The sequence below is a fragment of the Calidris pugnax genome, unplaced genomic scaffold, assembly GCF_001431845.1.
Source record: "Calidris pugnax isolate Ruff unplaced genomic scaffold, ASM143184v1 scaffold20, whole genome shotgun sequence".
Lineage (NCBI taxonomy): Eukaryota > Metazoa > Chordata > Aves > Charadriiformes > Scolopacidae > Calidris > Calidris pugnax.
Window position 1 is genome coordinate 31,774,260 of NW_015094510.1, and position 24,258 is coordinate 31,798,517.

The following is a 24,258-nucleotide window of genomic DNA, read 5'->3' on the forward strand; positions in this document are numbered from 1 at the left end:
ACTATGTGTGACTAATCTGTGCCACCTTCCAGTATGAAATTGAATTTTCATCTTCACACACACCTCATGTCTCCATTTGCCAATTCCATTAATAGCAAAAATAGAATTAAAAATAGAATTAATAGATACTAACCTCTACTATCACTATTAGGAAGCACTTTGCATTACGTTGCGCAGCTGCTGTGAAATAAAACTCTGAGAAAGTCTGATAGTTAAATGCTTTCCTCCTGTGCTGGGTCTAGTTCTTGATACAAGAGCATGGCAGTACCCAAACAATCCACTACTCATTATCTCTCTACCAACAAGACCGACCTCCCAGAATCGTTGTTAAAAAAAAGAGAAAAAAAAAAAAGAAAAAAAGAAAAAGCTGGTGTTGCGGAAACTAGTTATTCTAAGAGATGAATGTAATTGGAAGTTGTATTTTGTTTTAACAATTATTTCATGAATGAACATGTCCAGGCATGAAGCCAAAGTCAGCTGAGCTGTTTGTAATGGTACTATGCCCAGGAACCGTTAACTCCAAGATTGGAAGTATGTATCCTTTCAGGAAACAAAAGCACGTGTATGAACTTTTAAGATATTTTCTGAAGAAATGTAGGTTAACCATAGACTTAAACTATTCAGAGATAAATGAACTTTTATAGGTACAGGATCCATAGAATATATTTCAGTATGTCCATGCTATTGACAGCATTAACTCCCTGTGTGTACAGTGCTCTGGTATCCCAATAGAAATTTAAAGAGTAAATTAGAAACGTGCAAGGTAGCTGTTCAGGTTACAGGAAAAGGTCACGATGTTCTTTTAAAAAACAGATATAACAATAAATGAACTAAAATACTAAATAAAATATGAAGTTATAGAAAATTTTAAATTGATTTCCTACTGTGAAATACAATTTTATAGCTGCACACATACAAAGCTTTACTGATAGGTGACACACAGTCAAATGTTCAGAGGTTATTTAAATGTCAGCTCCTGAAGAATTATAATTTAGATGGTTCTGCCAATTCTCACTGGTGAAAGTTCAAAATGAGCATTCTGGGAAAAGCACACAAAATTAAGAAAGGGATGAAGGAGACATGGGATGACGTGTCATGACAGTATTTAGAGCAACAGGGCTAGAAATAGTATCAGATACAAGTTTCTTAAGTTTTTTTCTGCTCTCATGCAGATATGACTAACAACATAAATCAATTTAGAAAGCTCTCATTTAGCTTGTAAAAAGATACCAATGTAGTGTAAGAGCCAGCTTGGGGGCAGAGAAAGGTCTAGCATGCTTTCTTTAAAGGTGGCCTTCTACTGAAGAACAGGTATCCAAAGAAGCAGCTCTCATAGTATTTTAATCTTTAAGGCTACCAGACTCCCTGGCCCCATCATTCAAAACTTTCCACGGGACCATGTGACATGGCTTCCAGATTTCTGCTATAAATTCTTTTTACCGCTAGAAAAATAACCTTTGTCCGTGACCACAACTAGCTGTAACATCAGGGCTGCAACAAACATTGCACTGAGCTCTAGACTCGCAGGCATTTATTTTGGCAGCCAAGGTCGCTTAAGCAGAATTCCCTGATTTTGTGTAGCTTCTTCATGCTCTCTTTGACTTTTTCCTTTGCCCTTGGTTGTTGTGATGCTGAAACAGTCTGTGGCAACATGGTTAAAAAATAACCACTAAAAAAATTTTGTTTGTTTTGTTTTGCATTTACCCAGGTCGGTTTTCTGAAGTGGGTACACAGTAAACTGGTACTGCTGCCAAAGAAACACCCAGAACTGTCTCAGTCTCAGTTCAAAGTAAAAGCACTTGCTCGAGGAGAGGCATTTAGGGAAAGCTTGTCAAAGTAATAATAATTTGACCTTCTACAGGCATTTGAAAGGAATAAAAGAAACAATCTAAATGTTCTGCAAGTCTTAAGACAACATCCTAATGAGAACACTTCAAATAAAACTTCTTTGTGTTTAGGGCACATGCAGATTACACAGGTTCCCCAAGGGAGAATATCAAGCTGCCTTGACTTTAAAAAACATTAATTTACTTGCTTTCTTTTGAAAAGGTGTGGTTTGTTTTGTTTGTTTTGTTTGTTTGTTTGTGCTTGTTTTAAATACAGGCATCTTTGTTTCTACATACCCTTTGGTACATAAAGCGCTGGCGCTATCCATTTTAAATCATATTTCCCAGGACACTGGGAATAAGAAATGTCAGGTTTCAAACTACTCTGGAGATCAGACTAAATGAAGAAAAATTCAAAAATATGCTGTTTATAGGAATGATACTCATACTTTTCTCCTACTAGTAGGAGAAGTGCAGACAAATTCAGACTCCATTACAAAAAATAAAGGGTAGATTGTCAGATAACAGCACATATAACATTATTACAGGCCAGTAAGAGGTACAGCACATACCCTCTGCTATGAACAACTCCATTCCCTCCCTCTGCAGTCACAAAACATATGCATGAAACTTTAAGGCTGTAAGGTTGGCTGACCCATGAAAACTCAGGTTCCTTTCAAATACTCATTTAGAAGTGCAAATGTCTTTCTCTTTTCTTTGTCAACAGTCATCTGAGAAGACACTCAGTGACTGTGTTGAAAGCCAAAGCGTCTACAAGCTGAAATAGCAACAACATGCATTTCTGTGAAGACTAAAATGTCATTAAAATAAACTCATTCCAGCCACGCTACTCAATGAATGCCTCTCAAAACACTTTGGGAAGCTGCTGTCATGTAATGCAAGATCACATGCATTTAAACACAGGGAATACGAAATGAGTATATGAAATTGAGAAAAAAAAAAAAAAAAGAGAAGTAGCAAGCTGCTTTCTACCTAACTAACCAACCCTTTATTTTGCACTTTTTCTGAAGGGAGAATTTAATGTTTGCCTCTTGATAATACCAAAAATTGGCAAGCCATACCATTTTGTGAATCTTCTCACTGAAAAATGCTGCGAAGTAAATGAGAAATTTTCAGAAATTTGGCCATGAGTTACTGTTTTACTGGCTGGTTTTCAATAATCACTTCCTATTGCAGTCACTGCTGATCAGTCAATTAAGAACTGCAAAAAACGCTTACTAAGGCACAAAGCCAGCTCACCGGGACACTGTAAAAATCACGGGACTGTTTACAGCAAACTGTTAAATCATTTAACAAAATGCTTTGTAAACCAAAGTTTTAAGACTCCCTGCAATCATTTTATATCATAATAAGGAGTGACCACTCTAATACCTTCGTAGTCAGATATCCATAAGGAGGTAAATGCAATTACAAGCACCCCAACTATAGAAGGCAGGAGAAACTGTATTAGTTAACTGAATCAATTACATTAATCTACAGTGTAGCACTCCTGCAACACAGGTTGTATGTTAAAAATAAATGGATTTTCTTCATTCCTATTCTCTCTGCAGAAAACTGAAAAGCAAATACTATACGGGTACTAATAATCAAAGACTCATTTGAAAGGCTTTGTATACGCTTGTGTAAGATGTTACAGGTACATGAATGTTAAGAAACACTGCAAACAGGGACCAGAGCTAGTGAAGCCCCTTATCTCCACTCCCCTTCCCATTCCTCCTGCACAATCATCCCTGATCCTACTCGCAGCCACTTGGCCCCTTCAAGACATACAAGTGCTCCCTGTTTGATGTCAGCTAAATGGCCAACACAAAACATAGAGATCACCGTGACAGATCTACACTTACACAATTCTGACAAAAAAATGTTTACTACAAGAAAATAACTATGTAAGAATTCAACTCTCTGACAACTATCTTGGAGGACAGCAAAGACTGTCTCTAAAAACAGTCAGATGGCTTTCTTCCTCAACTGGCAGGTTCATGAGGCAACAGAGTTATCTATGAGCACGCCGAGCAGGACGGGGCGCAAAAGGCTTTGCTACAGTTCTTCACTGCGGACAACCATATCAATAGGAAATAATTCACATTTTCAAAGGAAAAAGAGAAAGCTGCTAAGAAACACAGTGCAAGACATGAACAGTAGGTTCTTTGTTTACTTCATCATCATCAAACTCTGAGCAAATTCTCTATTAATGGCATTATTCTATCACAGCAAAATGATTTCAGAAGTACTTTCTGCAAAGTTAAAGAAAATGGGGATCTGTATTTTCAATCCCAGATGTCAACAGCTGGGCAGTAACATGGATGTGAGAGGGACTAGTTCCAACTAGTTTCTAGTGAGATCAGTTTGATCTTTTAAATGTTAAGAGAATCAAATGTCACAGGATGACTCTAGGTTTTTTCTTCACTTCCACAAAAAACATGGAAAAAATTATTTTAAAGAATGAAAATGATTAGAACTATCCTTTAAACCAATTAGGAACATAGCAAGTGTAAAACTTAAAAGTAACACTAAGAGCTCCATAAGCTCCTAGACATTATTATTTGAGAAAATTATGGAAGCTGACACAGTGTCATCGGGAAGAGTTGGCTAATGCTCTGTACTAAGGGCATCAATACTTTTATCTCCAAATTGTCTGGCCTAGTATGGGGTTTGTATTTGGCAAAAGTTCAGAAATATCCATGCATACGTACAGACATTAGATGTTAAACCACATTAACAATAACAGAACATGAGCTGTTTCCTTTTATTACTCCATTATTTTTTTTTTTAATTGAGCACAAATGCTAAGAGGCATAAACTGAACACGTATATTTTTGTACTTGAGTGGTGCAGAGAAAGATAGCAAACAGGATTCCTGCTGACCCGAGGCACAGCAAGGGGAAAAGCTGCATTGTGAGTTCTCCCTCAAGGAGAACACAGCAAAGGATCCCGTTGCAGCCCTGCTCTCTGGGAAGCCTGCACCAGAAGTACGCCTGTCGCTCCTTCAGTTCATTTATCAGTTACAGTGGTCACAGTTCACATCTGTAGGCGAGTGAAGTATCGTTCTAATATCTTTTTAATAGCAATTATATCACAGAAATTGCTATCTTCTTGATAGTGATTTTGGTCCGGAAAAAATCATCCTTTTCCTTGCATGCACTGAAGGAATGAGGGGATGGAGCTGATACAAAGCAATTACCTTTCCTGCTGGATCACTTCTCCAATGATGTTCACTACACAGTCACACAAACACTTGTACCAACACAACAGGGAAGGTTGGACATTTTCTTGAGTGGTCCAGAAATACTCTACAAATTTGCAATTAATATGAATAAAACAACATTCTTCTAGATGTCACTGAACCCCACTTGAGTTACCTCCCAACTTTTACATTGACACAAAGCTCACCCAGATTTGGGGTAGAAGGCTGGTTCTAACAGCCATTCATTAGCTAAAATTTTCTGTAGCACAATTACTCCAACCATTCGAGAGCTAAAACAGAGCAGAAAACCATACACTGGTGCTGTCTGCATTCTCTCTCTTTTGCAGTAATTTCCAATGCTAACAGGCAAAAGCCTCAACAAAACAGTATTATATATTCTAAAAATGAGAATTCATATCACATTATGTATGGTAATGACAAACCGTATTTTTCTCCAGAACAGAAAAATGAAAAACATATGCAAAAATTATTCTATAAACTAAAATAAATGGAACAAATCAGTATCTTCCACAAAAATTGAAGATCCACTCAAATTAATGATCTAGAAGGTAAAAATTCACACATGTCCAAATGCACACACTGTCTGTAAACTGCTTTTCAAGCAGCTGCTTGTAGTTGACAATATCTGAAGAGTTCCCCTTTCTCATTTGAGTCTAGACCAGAAAAGCATAGATGACTACAGTGTACATGCAACCACAGGTTAGGCAAATTTCACCTGTATAGATGAAACTTACTCTTCTTACAGTTTCAGATCCAAGACATATTCCCAGAGGATGAAAAGGAAACAGACAGTGAAGCTGAAGATACTCTACTAAGCTCTCCAACAATATGAAGCAACCATGACTAATCCGAAGACCTCCAGGAGCAATTTACGGTAAAAGAGATGAAGCAGCAACCACCAATCTCCACACTCTGAGGCACGGTTTTCCTTAAATGTTGCAGATTTGGTTTTCTTCTATCAAAGCAACTACCCTTTTGAACTCTTGAGAAGCAGATGCTTCCCCAGATCAGTCCTTTTGATCCCAACTTCCCTTGCCTAGAAGGCAAAAGAGGATGAGGACATAATCTGCTGATGCATTGCCCTACTCTGCAGAGCCTTCTTGTCCACTTCCAGGCATGAAGAAGTTATTCTGGTGGAGACACAGAGATTTGGCACTGATATATCTACCCTGCATACAGGATAAATTTCCTAATGACGTACTCAATAACTGGAGAACAAAGGATAAGGTGTTTCTTTTCTTTTGTCTTTTTCACTCATTTCTCACAGGATTTGCAAATGGCTGGGGTCAGAATGTGGGGCAGAAGAGTCTATAGGAAATAAGACTGACAACTGTATCACCTGGGGGCGGGGGGGGGGGAAAGAAAAATAATCTCATTTCAAGGGCAGAAGTGTTAACCTGTTGCTGAGGATCAGTAGGTCTGATCTGCCAAAAATTTAAAGGTTGTTGAGATATGTCATTGCAATTAATAAATCCCAGGTCTTCAAATATATAACATTGATCTAATTTATTTGAACTAAAGCTCCTCAGAGAGTCCTCCTTGTAGTCAGTCTCTTCTCATCTTCAGCTTCCAGTGTCTGGCTTTCCTTGTTGCCTATCTCTGTATCTCTTCTGGTTTAGATAATGCTTCCTGAACAGAAATGCATATAACAAGTGTTCAAAATGGGGGTTCACCAAAAAGGTTATGAAGGCATGTGATTTGTTTTCAATAATTTTCCCAATGATTTCTAAAACTTAGCTGGACTATCAGTGGACAGTGAGCCGATGGTCTGGAAAAATAATGAAAAAAAAGGAACAAAGCCATTCAAATCTTCATTTTCCTATCTTGCAGAATTCCATTTACCAAAGGGATTTCTTCTGCAACTAATACCCAGTATATAGCCTACTATACCTGGGTTAAGAGGAAGAAAAGGGGGAGAAAATAATAAAAAAATAAAGATAATTTTTATAACAATATAAAATAATGTCATGCTGATTTACTGCTCCTTGTTCAATAGAAAGCTTAGGAAAATGAGTAATTCCAAATTACTAGTCTGATGCACAAATTCAGAAAGTCTTTCCAAAGAAGTTTGGTTAACAGGATAGTACATGCTACCTTAATTGTTGAACAGGATATGTACAGGCCACCTTAAGTCCAAGGAAAAAAAAAAAAAAAACCCTCAAAAAACATCTTTGAGGTGTTTTTTAATTAATATAGAAGAGCAAAAAATGGGGGGGAGAATGGGGGGAGGGGAACACAAATGAAAAAAAACCAAAACAAAACCCCAGACCTAATTGCAAAGAAAAGAAATCCTTTCTTATTTGTGGTGGTGTTCATTCATTTGTAGTAAAATATGCTTTCAGACAGTCTCCTTGCAGGCAGGTTCCTACCAAAGAGATTAATTTAAATGCCAAGATTGGTATGAGAAGTGAAGAGCACTAAAACCAGTTACCAAGTATATCAAGCACCATCATACACTATTTTTTGACATTTTAAGAGAGTGCCCACGTGAAACAAAATGCCAGGTTTATGCTCTGCACTCTCAGGGTGCTAGTATATGTCATTTTTATGATTTCTCCCCTTTATAAACTCAGTAATAAGCAGCACCTGTGGCTAGAAGACCACTTATTTTTCTGATGAAATCTGTAACCCACTTCACATTATAGGGAAAAGGTTAATTTTGCTGAACAGCATGCTGTGTCCTTCCGTATCTGATTTTATGTACCATTCCATGGATAGCTGGTTTTAATAGTTCATTTATTTTTCTTCAAGTGCAGCTTTTGAAACTGAGTATTTTGATGCTTACCCTGGAAGCAGATAGCATTGGACCCCTTGTGTGAAGGCAAATACAGAACCACAATAACAACATCCAGTTAATACAAAAAAAAGTCCACAACAATGAGATACTCTCTGAAGCATGAAGATTATGAGATACAAAGAGACAGACATTAGAAAGAAAAATATTCATTGAGCATAGTACACAACTATCCACTTCAGAATTTTTGTACTATCCCCTGAAGTATTTAATATTGGTCAGGAATTCAAAGTAAGCATAGACATCTCACTGATTCGTGATGCCAGAGAGAAAAGCTCCAGCAACCCATAAAAACTTGGGTAAATAGCAAGGAATGTAACAGTTAAGACGCCTATTTCAATTTGGGATTCAGTAATCTTTCAGAAACAAGCAGGGAGTGACATTCAAGGTAACATAACGCTCAAGAGAACGCATTTGATGCTTCAAATTGATAGGGGATCTCAAGGAAGAGAAATCAGTATCATGAACAAATTCATCTATTCTTGTGTTAACACAGCGTAATCCTATGAAAGGAAAAGGAATTAGTATTTTACATAACTCCCACTACATTTCTGTTTGTTATGAAGTTTACTAACAATATCAAATGAATAGGAAACATAAATAATGCATGAATCTCTAAAATAAAAAGGATAACATTTATTAAAAAGAAACAATGTAAATTCAGCAAGAGCGGAAGGAAATTATTTTAAGTAATTTCCCTTGATATAGATCCAAATATCCACATGAAATGAAATTAAAACATCTCTATTGTTCCCTAATAATCACTGGGAAATAGAGGTCATTATTTTACATTCCCTGGTGGCTTGTTGCTGAAGTTACTGGGAAGGCAGTGGGAACGAATCTGACTTTTTATCTTATTGGTACACTACTTATAAAACCCAAGAGACAGAGCTGTTTGGTTGGTTTTTTTTAATGCACCATTTACCAACAACATCATTAAATTAACACCAGCATGAAATATAGATATCAAACACAAGGTAGTGTATTGTAAAAAAAAAAGTGGCTAATGACCGATTTTCTTCTTTATTAACTTTCTAAGGGGAAATATTTGGGGCATTACTTCTGGGTTTTTTTAAGAATAGTGGTCATTTTTTTAGTATCAGGAAATAAAAGACAAAGATATAAGAAATTGACTTATAATAATCACCCCATTATTACTGCTGGCAATAATAATGGCTGCAAAGCTTTATACAACAGTGTATTTATTTATGTGACACGCTGTTTTATTTAACCTTACACTTCAGTGTTTTTCCTAGTAACACTGTTCGTAACATCTTGTTTCATTAGCTTCTTCTAAAGAAAACTTCTGGTTCTTTATGCAAGAAGGACAGAAGGCTTGCTAAGATGCCTCAAACTATTTCCTTGACCATTGGGAACACTTAATTTATACATTTGGTGGACAAGCACTCCAACACACCTCTCTGTTTTCATCAAAACAAAGAAACAATTTAACTTATGAAGACCTTAAAAGACATCAGGTGAGAAATAAATTGATGATATGAATGCATACTTTCCAAACTCAAATCTGATTCATGCACTTATATGCATGCTCATATGTTAATAATATAAAATTCAAGGTAGGGAAACAAGATCATTAGCTGGTAATTAAAATTAACATTTGTCATTCTGTATTCCTGCATATCCATCATTCACTAATACAATACTGTCTTATATGACATGCTTCAAGAACGAAAAGAAAGTTGCAAATGGTGTGATGAAATGTATCCATAAATAGTCTCAACACTGACTAGTTGCTTTTCTCCCAGCCTTCTACAAAATGTCAAAAAGAACAAGCTTTGTGGCTTTTTGTTTTGTTTTTTAACTTTTGCAACTTTTTTCTTTTTATGCAGAAGTAAAGGAAATTAAATTCTTATAGGCCTGCGTGCCCTGCCTTGAGCTTTCCAGTCAGCTAAGAAGTTTTTCTAAAGTTATCTCTAATCTGCAAATGGGCTGGCTTGAAGTGCTTCTAGCAGAGGAATCAAAGGCTATGTATAATGCTCCATACTTCCTCAGAAACAAGCAAAAAACGTTTTGAAGATTTCACAGTTAAATCACAAGTTTGTCAAGCAGAAAACTCTTACTACTAGCACTCTGTTCACCATCTAGCCTGGCACACTCATCCTCACAGGGACCTCTGGATTCTATGATGGCATGCATAGAACTGCAGTCAGAGAACTGGAGAATAAAAAAAAATAAAAGCATCTTTGACAATGGTGAAAGTTTCTGTATTGCCTTTTCATTTACTTTGGTTTTGTTTGGTTTTGTTTTTAGGTTCTAAGCCCTTACAGCAAAGATGGACACCATAAGACACAATTAATACATTCATGTAGTATGAAAAGCTGCGAATTAACATGTTTCAGGAGGAAACCTCAGGAGAGCCTGTCTTTTGCCTCTAAATAGAATCAGACACACTTGAAGCCAGTACACTGCATCATAGCAGGATCTCTGATTTGTATGGCTGTATGAGTCAATACAGCATCAAGACTTTGGCTACTTTCACAGAGCATTAGAACTTGTGACCTAGAGCCAGAGCAGCAAGTAATGCAGCCCAGCACACAATGGAAAGCATCTCTACCATGTAAGTGTCACCAAGGTGACATACATTCAGAAAACAGAAAAAAAGACAACCAAACTCTCTTTTTCATTTGTAAAATTTATCCCTAATGAATAGCATAGGCACAGTAACTATGTAAAGATCCAAGTGGGACTGGTTAATCTACATGTATTATTTCAAGGCTCACAGTCTCATTTTTGCATTTGTCTCTACCAGGAACAAATATTTTAGGAAGTTTAATTGAAATAATAATTAAACAAATTCCACCAACAGGCAGATCAAAGTTTAAAAAAAAATGAGAAATTCTAAGTTTGTTGAATTTTCTTATTCAGATATTACTACCATGATAACCGTGTGTCGTCAATGCTCTCAGCGTGGGCATTCAGTTTGAAGAACAAACAGAATGGGGCTATTTCAAACTCAGCAAAAAGTTGGATGCAAATGATTTCCCATCAAGACCAGCTTCTCCACACATGAAGACACACATTTGCAAATTTGTTTACAAGGATTTAATGATCACATTCTAGTAAACTTATGGCCATTTGTAAAATGTCAGCCAAGTCTTTGACCCTGCATTGGGATTCAACAGCTCAGCTATACAATCCATGCATTCCCACTGAAGTCATACCATAATAAAACAAAAGGTATCTTTCTATCTGACTGCTCTTTTTCCACTTAATAAAATTAATCTTTTACTCTAATGGCATTCCGACAAGATACAAAGTAAAATATCATATGGAAAAATCAAATTATAAACCATAGAGAGTCCAGAAACTTCTAAAAGTGAAAAAAGGAAGTGACTCCTCTGAGGAAAAAAAAGAAACAAAGATAAAATAAAGGGAAATTAAATATAAATATTATGAAAGACTAACCAGTTTGAAAAATTAAACCTTCACCTATTCATTGTTTTCCCTTTTTCTAATAGTTAGCTCACAATAATCTTTAACCCAAACTGGAAAGCTATTCATTTGAAACATTGTTTAACTAAGTAATTAGTAAGTGTTCTGGTAAACATCTTTAAAGGTGCTAAGTGCTGAACAGTCACCCAGGAAAGAAATACTTTCCATGAAGCAAAGATTCTGCACTTTTATAGGTTTAGGTGACTCTAACTATCCAACTGTACCATATAAATATTTATGATTTTGCTGCTTTAAAATACTTATGTGAACAGAAATAGTGGGAGACAAATTCTATGGTTATTTACACCTAGGAATAAGAGAACTTTCTGTATTCCTCTTCCTGAATTAATGAGTTTGCTCCAATCTGAGTCTGAAAATCCTTTTCCTCACTTCCCTAAGTACTCATAAGAAGAAGGAAAACAAAGACAGACATAGTCATTGGATAGATTTGAGCTGGTTAAACTTTCACAATATTTAAAAATCCCCCTGCTGAGGTTAATCCTTACCTCACTTCTTTACTCATGATTGACTTCCAAGGAAGAGAAAAAAGTAGTCTCATAGCTTATGTGGAATTTAAAAAAAAACGCTTGTACAAGAATATACTCAAAACTTATTTAACTAATCTGAATTTTTTTTATTTAACATCTGAATAGAAATATAAATGAAAGCATACTGCAGATTCACTGGTATGGAAACAAAGGGAATAAGAATATCATAACAAAGGACAATCTGGTAAGTCTGATGTACTCTGCAAGAGTGTCTCAGAGGTGATGAATTTGGTTTGTCTTCCTTCCACTTATTTATCAGGTTCTTGGATTACTAGTATACATTCACTGGACAATTCTCTAAAAGCATTTCAATAAATATATACATACCGATACACATTTCCACTATATGCTCTTTGTTTATAGTTTTCTTTATACCTGTGCTTTTAACCACTAAGACATGATGGGAGAAAGGAAAGGTAGAGCAGCGTTCAAAGTTTATTTTGTGGTGGGGAGCAGGGAGGGAGGAAATTGTGAGAAAACAGTTTTTAAATTAATACAAAAGTATTTGGCTGAACACTCCATTAAAAATGGCTGCAGTCTGTGCTAGCACATTTCTGCCTTTGCAGAAGCAGGTGATTGTTATGAAATACTTAATATCTACTACACAAAGGAGGAAGAGAAAAAAAATATTCATTTTGTACAAAAAGAGGCCCAATGCAACATAGTATTGCCAGCAAACTTACCAGTCGTCTCCTCTCCTCTTCAACAGCAATCAGGAGCCGAGCAAACTCTTTCAGTGACTGGGCTGAAAAGAAAATGAAGAAAAATAATGTCCTGATTTACATTTTACATCCTAATAACATTTTAAGGGCAGATGAGTCCATTATCTGGACTTAAACTGTAGTAATAGTATACTGCTCTGATGTACTACTCCACTGAGTAGTCATTAAATGAGGCATAGACAGAAATGAGCAGTAGGTCAAGAGCAGGTAAAAAACAAAGGAAAAGAACCTGAGTCTTAAGAGTCGTGCATCTAAAAAATAATTTTTTAAATGGAATACGGCAAACTGCTTTTCCTGACAAGTGCAAAGATTAGTCTCAAAACAAAGAATTATACAATCAGCCATAAAATTTACTTTAGCACACAAGGATTAGAAAGAAACTGAAAAGAAAAATATTTAGTTTCTCTTATTAAAGTGCAGTAACAAATACACGCAAGACCAATGAAAAATATTCAGGTAAAAATGTGAAAGTCAACATTTTTGAAGAAATGTGTTACTTATGCCAAATATTTAGGTTTAGCAGCTCTTTGGCTTTTTGTTTTGCAAGGATAAGCTCTCAGGTGAGGAAACCAGATGATTGATTTGAATTCTGTTAAAACTGTGAGAGAGTCTTTGCTCAAAACTGCCTTCAAATATAAGTCAAAGGGCTATAGAGGATATCAACAGACAAATAATAAAAGTATTAACCCATAAAAGAGGGCACGAAATGGGAAAACATTCAAAAAACTCTTAAGGCTTTATTCTCACTTAAGCCAAGTAGTCCAAATCTCTCTAGAAAAAAATCTATCTTTCCATTTATATTACTTTCTCAAGGGCATACGGGTTTTTCAGAATTCAGCATTACAGTTCCACAGACAAAAACGCCAGAGAAGAATCATGTGAAGAGAACTAAGTAGCTCTTTTTGCTTTGTCCTGATGCAGCAGTGATTGCTGCCAGTGACAGGATGCTAAATTTCATGGTTTAAAGCTCTGATCTCATGATGCAGATTCATAAATCCTACAGCTTCTCACAAGAAACCTGAGGCAATCTAAATCATCTTATAAAGAGGAAAAAACCAAGGAAACAAAACTTGTAGAATTTCTCAAAAGAACAGGATCAAAAATTCTTCACAGTTAACCAACATACACTGCTGAGGGGATGCTAACAGAACTCATCCTCTTAATTATTCTTCTATCTTTTTAAGTGTTTTTACAAAACATGTCCCTCTCCAATAATACGGCTTCATCCTCTCTCAACTTCCCTGAAAGATTTAAGGAAATAAGTACATTTTCCAGAGGATCTGCTAGGTTCCAGTATCTTCTAAGAGGGAACCAGCATCTAGCCTGCCTTAACTTGTCAGCATTCACAAATTGCTGCTTAGTTTTTGAACCATACCGAAATCATTTTTATCCTTTATCCCATCTGGACATTGCAGAGGTCACTCTTGCATTCTTCTTGCTCTCTTTTAACTTCTACAGCTGAAGAAAACCTCGCTGTTTGTTCCACTTTCTTCTGCAAGACCTTACATAGTTTATTTTTTGCAACTGTAATGCTACACCTGGATATTTTGACATCGAAGTCATTCTTTGCTGACAAATCCTTTTTTCCCCTCTTATTATTCATGAGCTCTTTGCTTAGTTCAAATACACCTGGCAAGTTAAGTGTCCATCTGGTTAGGTCTCAAGCCTTTTCCTTTAATATTTTTCCCTGAGAACACAAACACCAGTAAATTTTGCAACCTCTTAAGAAAAAGAAATTCTAGGCCTCCTGCACAAATTTCTGAACTCCTCAACTCAGGCTCACCAGCTGAGCCTTTCAGTCGCTGATTTTCAGTTACTTACCAGCTCAGCCTTTATCAGAGTTGCATCTTGAGATCAAGATCTTAAGTTTGCTATCCACTGAATTAACTCAGTCTCTTAAGAGTCGGCTCATAATATCCCAACTGTCAAAACCAGGTAAAGAAACAGATGATGAACCACCTGGTTAAGTTACCTCATATGAAATCTGTTGAGTGTTATATTCAAGAACCCTGACGTACCCATTATGGAACCCTAAAACTTAAATAAACAACAAGCCAAACACACATGCTCCAACTATTTCTTATTTTTACACTGATATCCCCCAATATTTAACAAGAAAGCCCTTGCCTGTAGAAAACAAAACAGAGCCAGTTCATCCCTTGCATATGTGGCAGAGTGATTCTTTACCCACCATTAAAAAAGTTTAATCTTTTCAAATAAACTAGATAAACATATTGTTTGAATTTTATTACCTATTCAGGGAACTAGGATGCACTTTAGAAAAACAGCTGACTTTCTAGTAAAGCCAGAGAGAGAAATTGTTTCCAGATTATTTCAGTGAAATAACTGGTCATTTTTAACCGCAAAATGATGTGTTACTGCAATCACATGTTAAAATTCCTTTCCTTCTCCTTTTTTCACTTTTTTTATTCACAATGACAGAAGTATTTCAAAGAGAAATGATCATAGCAGATGATAGCAGATCCAGAACCTACTGAAATTTAAGTTTTCCCTACCCACATCAAGCCTTATGGTACTCTTAAGTTTCTGATCACATCATTAAAATCGTCCTTAATACAACAAAGGCTTATGAATATATATATTTTTTTTTCATCATCTGCAACGAGAAAGCTGACACTTTACACCTTTCAGCAGCCAAGCACAAACACTGCCAGTTCCCAGCCCCAAGGTATGGGCAGGACTTTATCTAAATCAAATAGAAAGGGTGGGGGACAGGCAGGTAAACGTAATACAGTCTGTTCAGGCAATATTCAGAGTCTTAGGTGCAATAAGATAGTAGAGGAAGAACAGCAGGAAACAAAAACTGGGCAGAAGGACGAATGGAAACTCTGAGGAGGAAAGAAAAAAACCAAAAAGAAGTAAGGGAAGCTTTTGATTCATCTTCCTAATTTCAAGGCAGAACCAAAGGGGTTTTAAGCTTCAAAGTGTTTGCATTTCAAAAGTTTTTTGCTTAGGATTTAAATAAAACTAGGGCAGAAAGAAAAAACGATAAAAATATGTTCTGCAAGTGTGCAAATCAAGATTCTCATCAATGTTTAACATGAATATAAAGGTACTAGTATGTCCCCTATACAGTGCCTCAGCTGAAGACTGAGAAAATGTTTCCATCTTCTATTCCCTGTTGCCTCACTTTTGGGCAGATTATAAAGGTCAAAGTTTCACTAAGAGCACAGAACCTACACTCTTCAGCAGCACTATGGCACCCTAGAAGTACCTTCGCATCAGTACTGACTACACCTCCACTGTTTGCTGCCCAGCATCCACCACATCCATCCTTTTTGCGCTGGTCAATAACCACAAAGCCATGGAGTGTCCTTTCCCAGCTCAGGAGGTGCACTGGGAGAACAAGTGTATCACGTAACTCAGACCACAATGAAGGATGCATGACCAAAATGAAGACAGAGCTCAGCGACATGGACCTCTCTGGTGACCCCACTGGTTGGTCTGCCCTCGCAATGGCACCCCATAATGTCAAAAAAGGCTTCACCACCGCCAGAACTCCCATAACACCAGTAGAGTGTGATTCTATCTAAACGGGGAGACCTAATAGCAGCCTTCCAGTACCTGAAGGGAGCCTACAGGAAGGCTGGGGAGAGCCTGTTTAGAAAGGCCTGCAGTGACAGGACGAAGGGCAATGGCTTCAAGCTGGAGGGGAACAGATTTAGATTGGAGATTAGGAGAGGGTTCTTTACTGTGAGGGTGGTGGAGCACTGGAACAGGTTGCCCAGGGAGGTGGTTGAGGCCCCATCCCTGGAGATATTCAAGGTGTGGCTCGATGAGGCCCTGGGCAACCTGGTCTAGTTGGGGGTGTCCCTGCTGACTGTAAGGGGGTTGGACTAGATGACCTTTGGAGGTCCCTTCCGGCCTGGGCAATTCTATGATTCCATGATTCTATGATAAACATTGCAGTACTTATGAGTCTTTCATGTTATTACACCCTTCTTTCCCATACATTCCCACTCAGTCTGACCTCATTTAAAGCCAGGGCATGTCCCCAGAGAACTTCATCTGTTCTGGAAGTCGCAGCGGGAGGTGGTAAAGGGAATGCAAGACAGCCCTTGCTCCTCTTTCCCCAGTGCATGCTACTCCCTTCTTCCCTCCCTCTTTTCCCACAGCTCCCCTTTGGTTGTAGCCAGGTGCCAGCTCCACCTCACCTGGGCATGGACCGGGCCAGGCAGATGGAGTGATACACAGCACAGAGCTCCCCAGGGGTGTCAGGGCTCCCCAGGAGGGCCACCAGATAGCCCAGAGAGCTGGAGCGGCCATCGCTCCCCTCCACCACCCAGCCCCCCTCTCAGGGTTTCAGGCGAACCCAAGGGTAACACCCACCTCATTCAGGATTCCCAGCTCTCAACAGGAAACAAACAAACAAACAAATATTGCAGCAATAATAATCTGAGGTGCTTTTGCGTAGTTAAAAAACCAGAAGATTTAAAAACCAGAACCATTTGTGTCAGACGTGGCCCCACTGCTGTCTGTCAGGAAGCCCAGGAACTTCATGCAGGCCTCACAACCTTTTCATCCTAATGCTGCAACATTTTTATTCGCCCTTCCTGCTCCTCTTTTTAATCAGAATAGACACAGTAGAGTTAAAGTGAACTTTGTAAACACTAAACACTAAATGGGGTGGGGGGAAGAAGGGTCAAGTATTTTACAAGACAAAATCTCACGGGAATGTGCTGGTAAGAGCTAAATTCTGAAAACATACCAATAATATAAAGTACAACATGTAAACCTAACTTACATTAAATATGAAGGTATTTTTAATCATTTTCAAAATCATTATTGTTACTGGTGGGACATTTGAAGCAAAACAAAGTGCTGCCTTAATACTTTATTCTAAGTTATTAGGAAATACTAGCTTACAAAACCCAAATAGTTTTACAGTCTGCTCTTTATTTAAGGGCTATTAAATGGACTTGTAAGATACACTTGGCATCATGATTGAAGTGATGCCTGTGAAAAGCAACGCCCAACAAGTAAAAACAATTGTATATGTACCCAGCTGTACACTTGTGGTCTCATTCATCACAATTAAAACAGGTCGCCAGCTGTTTTCTCTGGAGTGTTCCCAACCCAGCAATAATTTGCTGCAAAATTTCCCTTGTTCAGGAGAAATAGCTCCCATTACTGTATTAAAAAAAAACCAAAAAAAAAAACAAACCAACAACCAAAAAAACCAAACCCTCTTTATTTTTAAATCTAAAGTCTTTTAATTAACTTGCTTCATAAGGAAGCAAACTATCAGTACCAACAGCTCAAACCTTAACAGCGTTCCAAAAGATGCACGTGTTTCATTTGGGTTTTTATCCCTATCATTTCAAACATACAATACAGCTCCACAAAAACTTACAGTCGCATAATCAAAAGAGAACTGGAGCTTAGTGTAGGGCTAAGTGAATGAGGGAGAAATGTAAATGGATGAAAGATTATTTATCTGATTCATGATCTAGAATTCTGGTTTACTGCATTAAAATCCACCCTGTGGTTCACAGAAAAAAAAAACAACAAACAAAAAAACATGTACTTAATAAATTTGATGAGGTTTTTGCTACATACTTGTGTAAAGAATGTATCTCTTGAAAACAACATGTTATAGATATTATTGAATTATTATATCAGAAATTAGCTTAATACTAAAGAGTTCAGTGTTAGCAATATAGAATTATAGAACAGTTTGGGTTGGAAGGGACCTTTAAAGGTCATCCAGTCCAAACACCCTGCAATGAGCAGGGACATCTTCAACCAGATCAGGTTGCTCAGATCCCCATCTGGCCTGGCTTTGAATGTTTCCAGGGATGGAGCATCTACCACCTCTGTGGGCAACCTGTGGCTGTGTTTCACCACCCTTGTAAAAATATTTCTGCCTCATATCTAGTCTAAATCTACCCTCTTTTCGTTTAAAACCATTACCCCCTGATCTCTGTTTTCTTCTGGTGGCTGTTCCCATTTCTGCCTCAGGGAGGGCAGAGCATGGTTCCACCAGTTCTCTCTTTCACTGACTCAATGCAATGCATTGCCAAACGTTACACACAACAGGTATGATGCATCTATATTTAATGAGAAAAGAATAGCAACACGTATGAAACTTAGAAGTAGTTTTATATGACCAATTCTGAATTCAAAGACATAAAGACAAGTTTGGAAGGTTCAAGGTGAGATAGAACGGAAAGTTAGTGTGGAAAAGAGAATAAAAAGAAACATTATTTTCTGTGAAATGGACTGTTGGATTAAATTATACTAAGACATACAGTCTTAAATAATGCATAAGCAATTTTTAAATACTCTAAAGTACACTAAAAAACATTTTATGGTATTCTAAGCAGGTATCACCATTATCTTCAGATACACGAATGCCAGCATGGAAAAAATATACATAAACAGAAATATGTCATTTGTTCTTACATCTTCCTGTCTAAGAGGCAAAAATGTGCAAACCTGTCAGAGATTTCCTTCTGTCTTCCTGCTCTGACTGGGGAAATGCCAGGCCTGTGCTGTACATTGCTCTTGACACACTTTGGCAGAGAGGTCAGTCAAGTACATCCTCCCTCCAGAGCTGGCCATGTCTGGCACAGACATGCTATAGCAGGCTCAGAATTTGTGCTTCAGCATGAACTTCAACTAATATTTCCAAGGGAGTTTTTCCCAGTAATACTGAATCAGAATTCAAGATGGACCTATAAGGAAATTTCCCATGGATTAACACTTGTTTACTAGACTTCAGTGACAACACAGAATAAATGCAAGATCCATGAGTGGTGGGATGGCTGGAAGAAGAGACTTTCCTTTCCAATTCCAAAATGAAAGTAAATATTATTAAATAGTTACTAATTCACAGATGTATTTCCAGAGCTTTTATGACTAGCATTAATTGCAGCCACAAATGCTATTTCAAGCAGCTTTTCAAAAAACCACAACATCAAATAAAATTTCCATCCTGCCTTCTGTGACTTTAAGCCATATTGAAAAAGTATGGGGTGGGGGGAAGGAGGGAAGGATGGGAAAGGAAAGTAGGACAAGAGGAGCAACAGATGGTTTCTTGATTAGACAGAAAAATCACAAATTTCAGATTAATACCGACAGGCCATCACAAGTATCTTGAATAGAGAGACATTAATCTGCTTTCTCAGTACTTTCTACCTAACAAGAACAGTGGTTGTCATAAAAACCAGGTAACTGAAGATAACTAAACTTGATGTCTCAAAATGTCACCACTGTGGCAAGTTTTCAGCATGCCAAAATATAAACCCAAAGGTGGACTGTCTTGAAATAAGGTTCCCAAAGCATTCTATTCTCTTTATCTTTCAATACGTTGACTATGAATTTAAATATAGCCTTATCTTACACAATACAGACTTCCTTTACCACTGTCACAACCTGGGCTGATTTGTTAGCAATTCTTTTTCTTCCTTTTTCTTCCTTTTATTTCTACTGAATAAAGCCTATGATGCATTAGAAGTGGACAATTATCTACAGCTTTAAATGGCATTACAGTTTAGCCCAAAGGGAACAAGCTGCAGGATCAGCACCTTAGTCTGCAAACTGAAATAAAGAAATATTTGTGCAATTTAGAAATATTTCATAACCAGTGCTGACTGGGCTTCAGTACTGCTGTAATACAATTTAAAAAATAGTGGGGTAAGAGAACTGCAACATATCTCTACAGAAAACAGTATTTTTTTCTGTTTTTAAACAGATTTTCAGAAAAGCTATATTTGGATAAGTACATGTCTGCTAAATCTTCCCAATTATTATTCAGGCTTTCATTTTGTGTTGGCTGCCACTACTTCCTCTGCCACTTCTACCCTAGGTCCGCTTCCCTCACTTTCCAAGTGGCAACAATTTTTGAGAAACTTCAGTCTGGAATACTGAGATCAGTACCATAAGTAATATTTACTGGGAAATCAGAAGAGAATTAAAAAGAAGGGCAGAGAAGCGAAGGATTTGAAACTGTTGTTTTTCTTACCAATTTTGTTCTCTTCTAGGTTTCATTCCCAAGATATTAGAAGAAACAGGTAACTGCTTTCTTTTGTTTAGGTTTAAGGTAATATTGCTTAGGTATCTATGTAAATTCCAGTTTGTAAACTAAGAGCATGTCAGATGCACTCGAACTCTGAGCTGACCGTTGGTGTCAAAAAATAAATTGTTAGAAAAATCCACTGTGGAAAAGGAAGTTAGAATAGCAAAATAATGGCTCATCTCTTCATGGTGTTTCAGTCTCATTTAAATTTGGAAAATTAATATTGGATGAGATGCCTTATCCTCCATTTGGTTTCTCTTACTTCCCTAACCTGGATATCAGATTTTAGGGATCTGTATTAAGGACCTCAAGTGTTCCTTTAGCCTCTGTTTACATTTACCACAACCTCCATAAGAACAGTAAAAAAAGGCTACTTGTGCCTTCCTGTAATACAATGAAATATACTTCTGATAGTAAAAGACAGGCTGAAGCAAAAATTCAAGTGTACAGGTTTTAAAACTCCATGGAAATACCCCAACAGACACTCTCAAATTGACAGCAAATTCTGCCAGCAGACAGTGGTTTAAATTCACAGCCCAAATAACCACAAACTTCCTTGAAAAATTCCATCATGGGAAGGTACAGAAAGGTACAGGCAACTCTGTCTGGTCTGTACTGCTCTTGTGATAGAATCAAAACATACTTAGAGCAGACAAGGTGAAACAATTTCAGACTCAATAAATGTACATTCTTACTACCAGCTCAATAATTTATCTGATAAGTAAACTCTGCAAAAGGCTTAATCCAGTGCATTTTTGTGAATTAGTACCATGATGTTTCAGATCGTGAAGTAATTTCTACCTAATCCAGACTTTGAACTTTCGATTCTGATTAACAAAAAAAAAAAATTCTATCCAATTTCAAGGATGCTTTATCCCGACTTAACACAGACACGCCCATAAGAAAAATAAATAGTAACTACTGCTGTAAGTTCGATCCTCCCACAGAGCACAATTTACAGAGGTAATTTTTTTTCCTTTGGCATTCCCACTTAGAACTGTGAGGAAAGGTATTTTGCCAATTTTTTTCAATTCCTGAAAATAAGTGTGCTATCTTATAGAAAGAAATCCAAATTTTCCAAACAAATCCATTATACACCAGGAAGGAAAAATATGATAAGAGACAAGGAGACACAGAGGTGAAAAATGCCCAGTTTAACACTTCTGCAAAGAAATTACACAAATGAGGAAACAAGAAAAATGACAAAATTAAAACTTTTATGCCAACATTTATGGTTCAAGGACTACATATTGTTCTCCAAGTATGACCACATCTTCTGCTATATACTGATAAGTGGAGAACTTTCTCAAAGCACAGCTACTGAAATCCATGTAACTAAAATTAAACAAACAAACCCTAAGGCTTTTCTCCAGTTTAAACACTGTAAATACACAATGTTTATATATATAATAATATATACAATAATATTAATAATAATATAATAATACTGTGGCATTTTGTCCTCTACATCATAATTTGGAGCATATAGGCTCTTTGCAGAGAGATGGTTTGGGTAACAAATGGTTCAAATTCCCCATGAAGACAAAATCAGAATGAAACTACCACAGACTCAGTAACAGTCTCCCCGCTTGACCTCCCATAGTACATGGTATTCAATCCTTATATGTTTTTTAGGGAGTGTTCCCCAAGAACAGGTGTTGAAAAGCCCTTCCACAGCTGGCCATTACCAGGCACAAGCATTTCCCCTGACTGGTCTTCTGGGTTTTGTCACACTACACAGGCAAGAAGACAACCAGCAGAAGTGGCCAGCAAGTTCGGCAGTAACAATGGAACCTCCCGTCTGGGCACAATACACACGTGCCCCGAAGTGCAGACTAATATGTGAACCATATAAGGCAACAAATCAAGATCTAAGCTTAATCAAAGCCCAAAGCTTTGCAAGATGTGTTTGCAAGTACAGTATAATACCTACATACCGTATTAGGCAACTGGAATTTTAACTCAGAAGTATTTTCATCTTGCAAAACAAGGTATTTTATGAAGGTTTTTTTTTTCTAAACATATGTAAAGCATAAAATGTAGGGTCACTACTAGAAGTAAAAATCCTTTCCCCATTGCAGAATTTTATTGAAACAAACCTTTGTCAGCATAACTATCTAACTCCAGTCACAAACAGCATCGTACTCAAGAATTCTTTGCTGTAATAAGTAACTGTTGTGTCACAAATATTTAAACAAACAAAAACAAGCCTTGTACAAAAGTTAAAACAATTCTTTGAGCCAAGATATTTACACTTTCCACTCCACTCCTTTTCAACAAAGTTACAAAAAAAAGCTATACGTGTTCATATACAAACTAAGAAGACTCACAGTACAGCCAGGTTACCTAGAATTCCCAAATCCACTGTCAGCACTTGTGAAACACAATACTTGAAGAGATAACCTGAAGACGTACAATGTTACCCAATTTAAATAAATCCAATTACTTGACTTAATATCAGTAAATTGCAACGTCCTACTCATGCAGAACCTCACAAAGCAAATACAAGTAGAAAATTCTAGATGGATCAAACAAGGGCAAAACATTTCCTACAGTCCTGAAAGATTTTTAAAGTTTATAATGGCTGTTTATCCCCGCAGTATGTTAGTAACAACAAAAACAAACACAACTCCACACCAAGCAATTACTCAAATACCACTATCACACTTTAAACACTTCATTAAAAAAACAGCTGCAATGTATTTACCCTGTGTTAGTGTTCTACTCTGATTATAAAAGCATTGAATATTTTGAAAATATATAATTCAACTTGGAAATACCAGAAATATCTTCTGCAGCACAAATTCTTCAACACAACACTAGCAGAGCTGTGGTAGAAAAAGCCCAATCTAGGCTCTATCAGCTCATAGTACCTCTTCCAAAATGTGGCATCCTGAAGTGACAGCAGAAACATTTTAAATCACTTAAGCAATTTCTCCCATTTTGTTAGGAACATGGGACCGAATAGATCTCCCAGATAATTCCAGGTCATAACCATCTCAAGACCCTTCCACAAATTAGTAAATCACTTCTATCGTCTCTCCCCTTCCTTCCACACTTCTGTGAAGGAGTGGAACTTTTAGGAGTAGCCACAACAAATCTCTTCTATTTTCACCATTTCTCACAGAATAAACAGATAACAGTTTTAAACAAGTGGTCATTAAGAGATACTACATCTCTATGCCACTACAAAATACAGTTTAAAATCACTGTATCTGCCAAAGAACTCAGCTTCTGTTTCCACCTGATGGAGCCACCTGCATGGCAGTCCTGGGGCTGAGCTCTGTAGCTGCACAGCTCAGCAGGGTGTTGTCTATCTTCTGTTCAACAGGTATGAAGTGATCCTAAAGTGCTTCTGGAGACCTACTTTGAGACAAGCAGCTTGAATTGGTCCTCAAAGAAACTGACAGCATAACTTCCTATACTGTAAAAGTCCATTTAATCCAATTAGTCTTGACCTTAACTAAATCAACTATTAACCTTTAATTCGAAAAGACCAGACTTCTCCAGAGTTGACTGATATCCACAACCTGTCAGAGGAGGGACAGCTTTAAAAACCACGGAATACCCAGAAATAGACAAGATCAAAGGTAGATTTTGGTTAAATCAGAGATTCTTTCAATCCTCTCCTGCTTTCCTTTGTGCCGC

The 24,258-nt window shown here is 37.2% G+C and overlaps 1 protein-coding gene across 3 annotated transcripts in view; it reads right to left on the minus strand.

Annotated features, from left to right (window-relative positions):
* Positions 1–24,258, minus strand: part of ARHGAP42 (Rho GTPase activating protein 42) — a 132,435-nt gene that overhangs the window by 88,898 nt on the left and 19,279 nt on the right. For all 3 annotated transcript variants that reach the window (XM_014966129.1, XM_014966128.1, XM_014966127.1), the window contains exon 2: positions 12,531–12,592. In XM_014966129.1, coding sequence (XP_014821615.1) covers positions 12,531–12,592 — 62 coding nt within the window. The remainder of the gene's footprint in view (positions 1–12,530; positions 12,593–24,258) is intronic.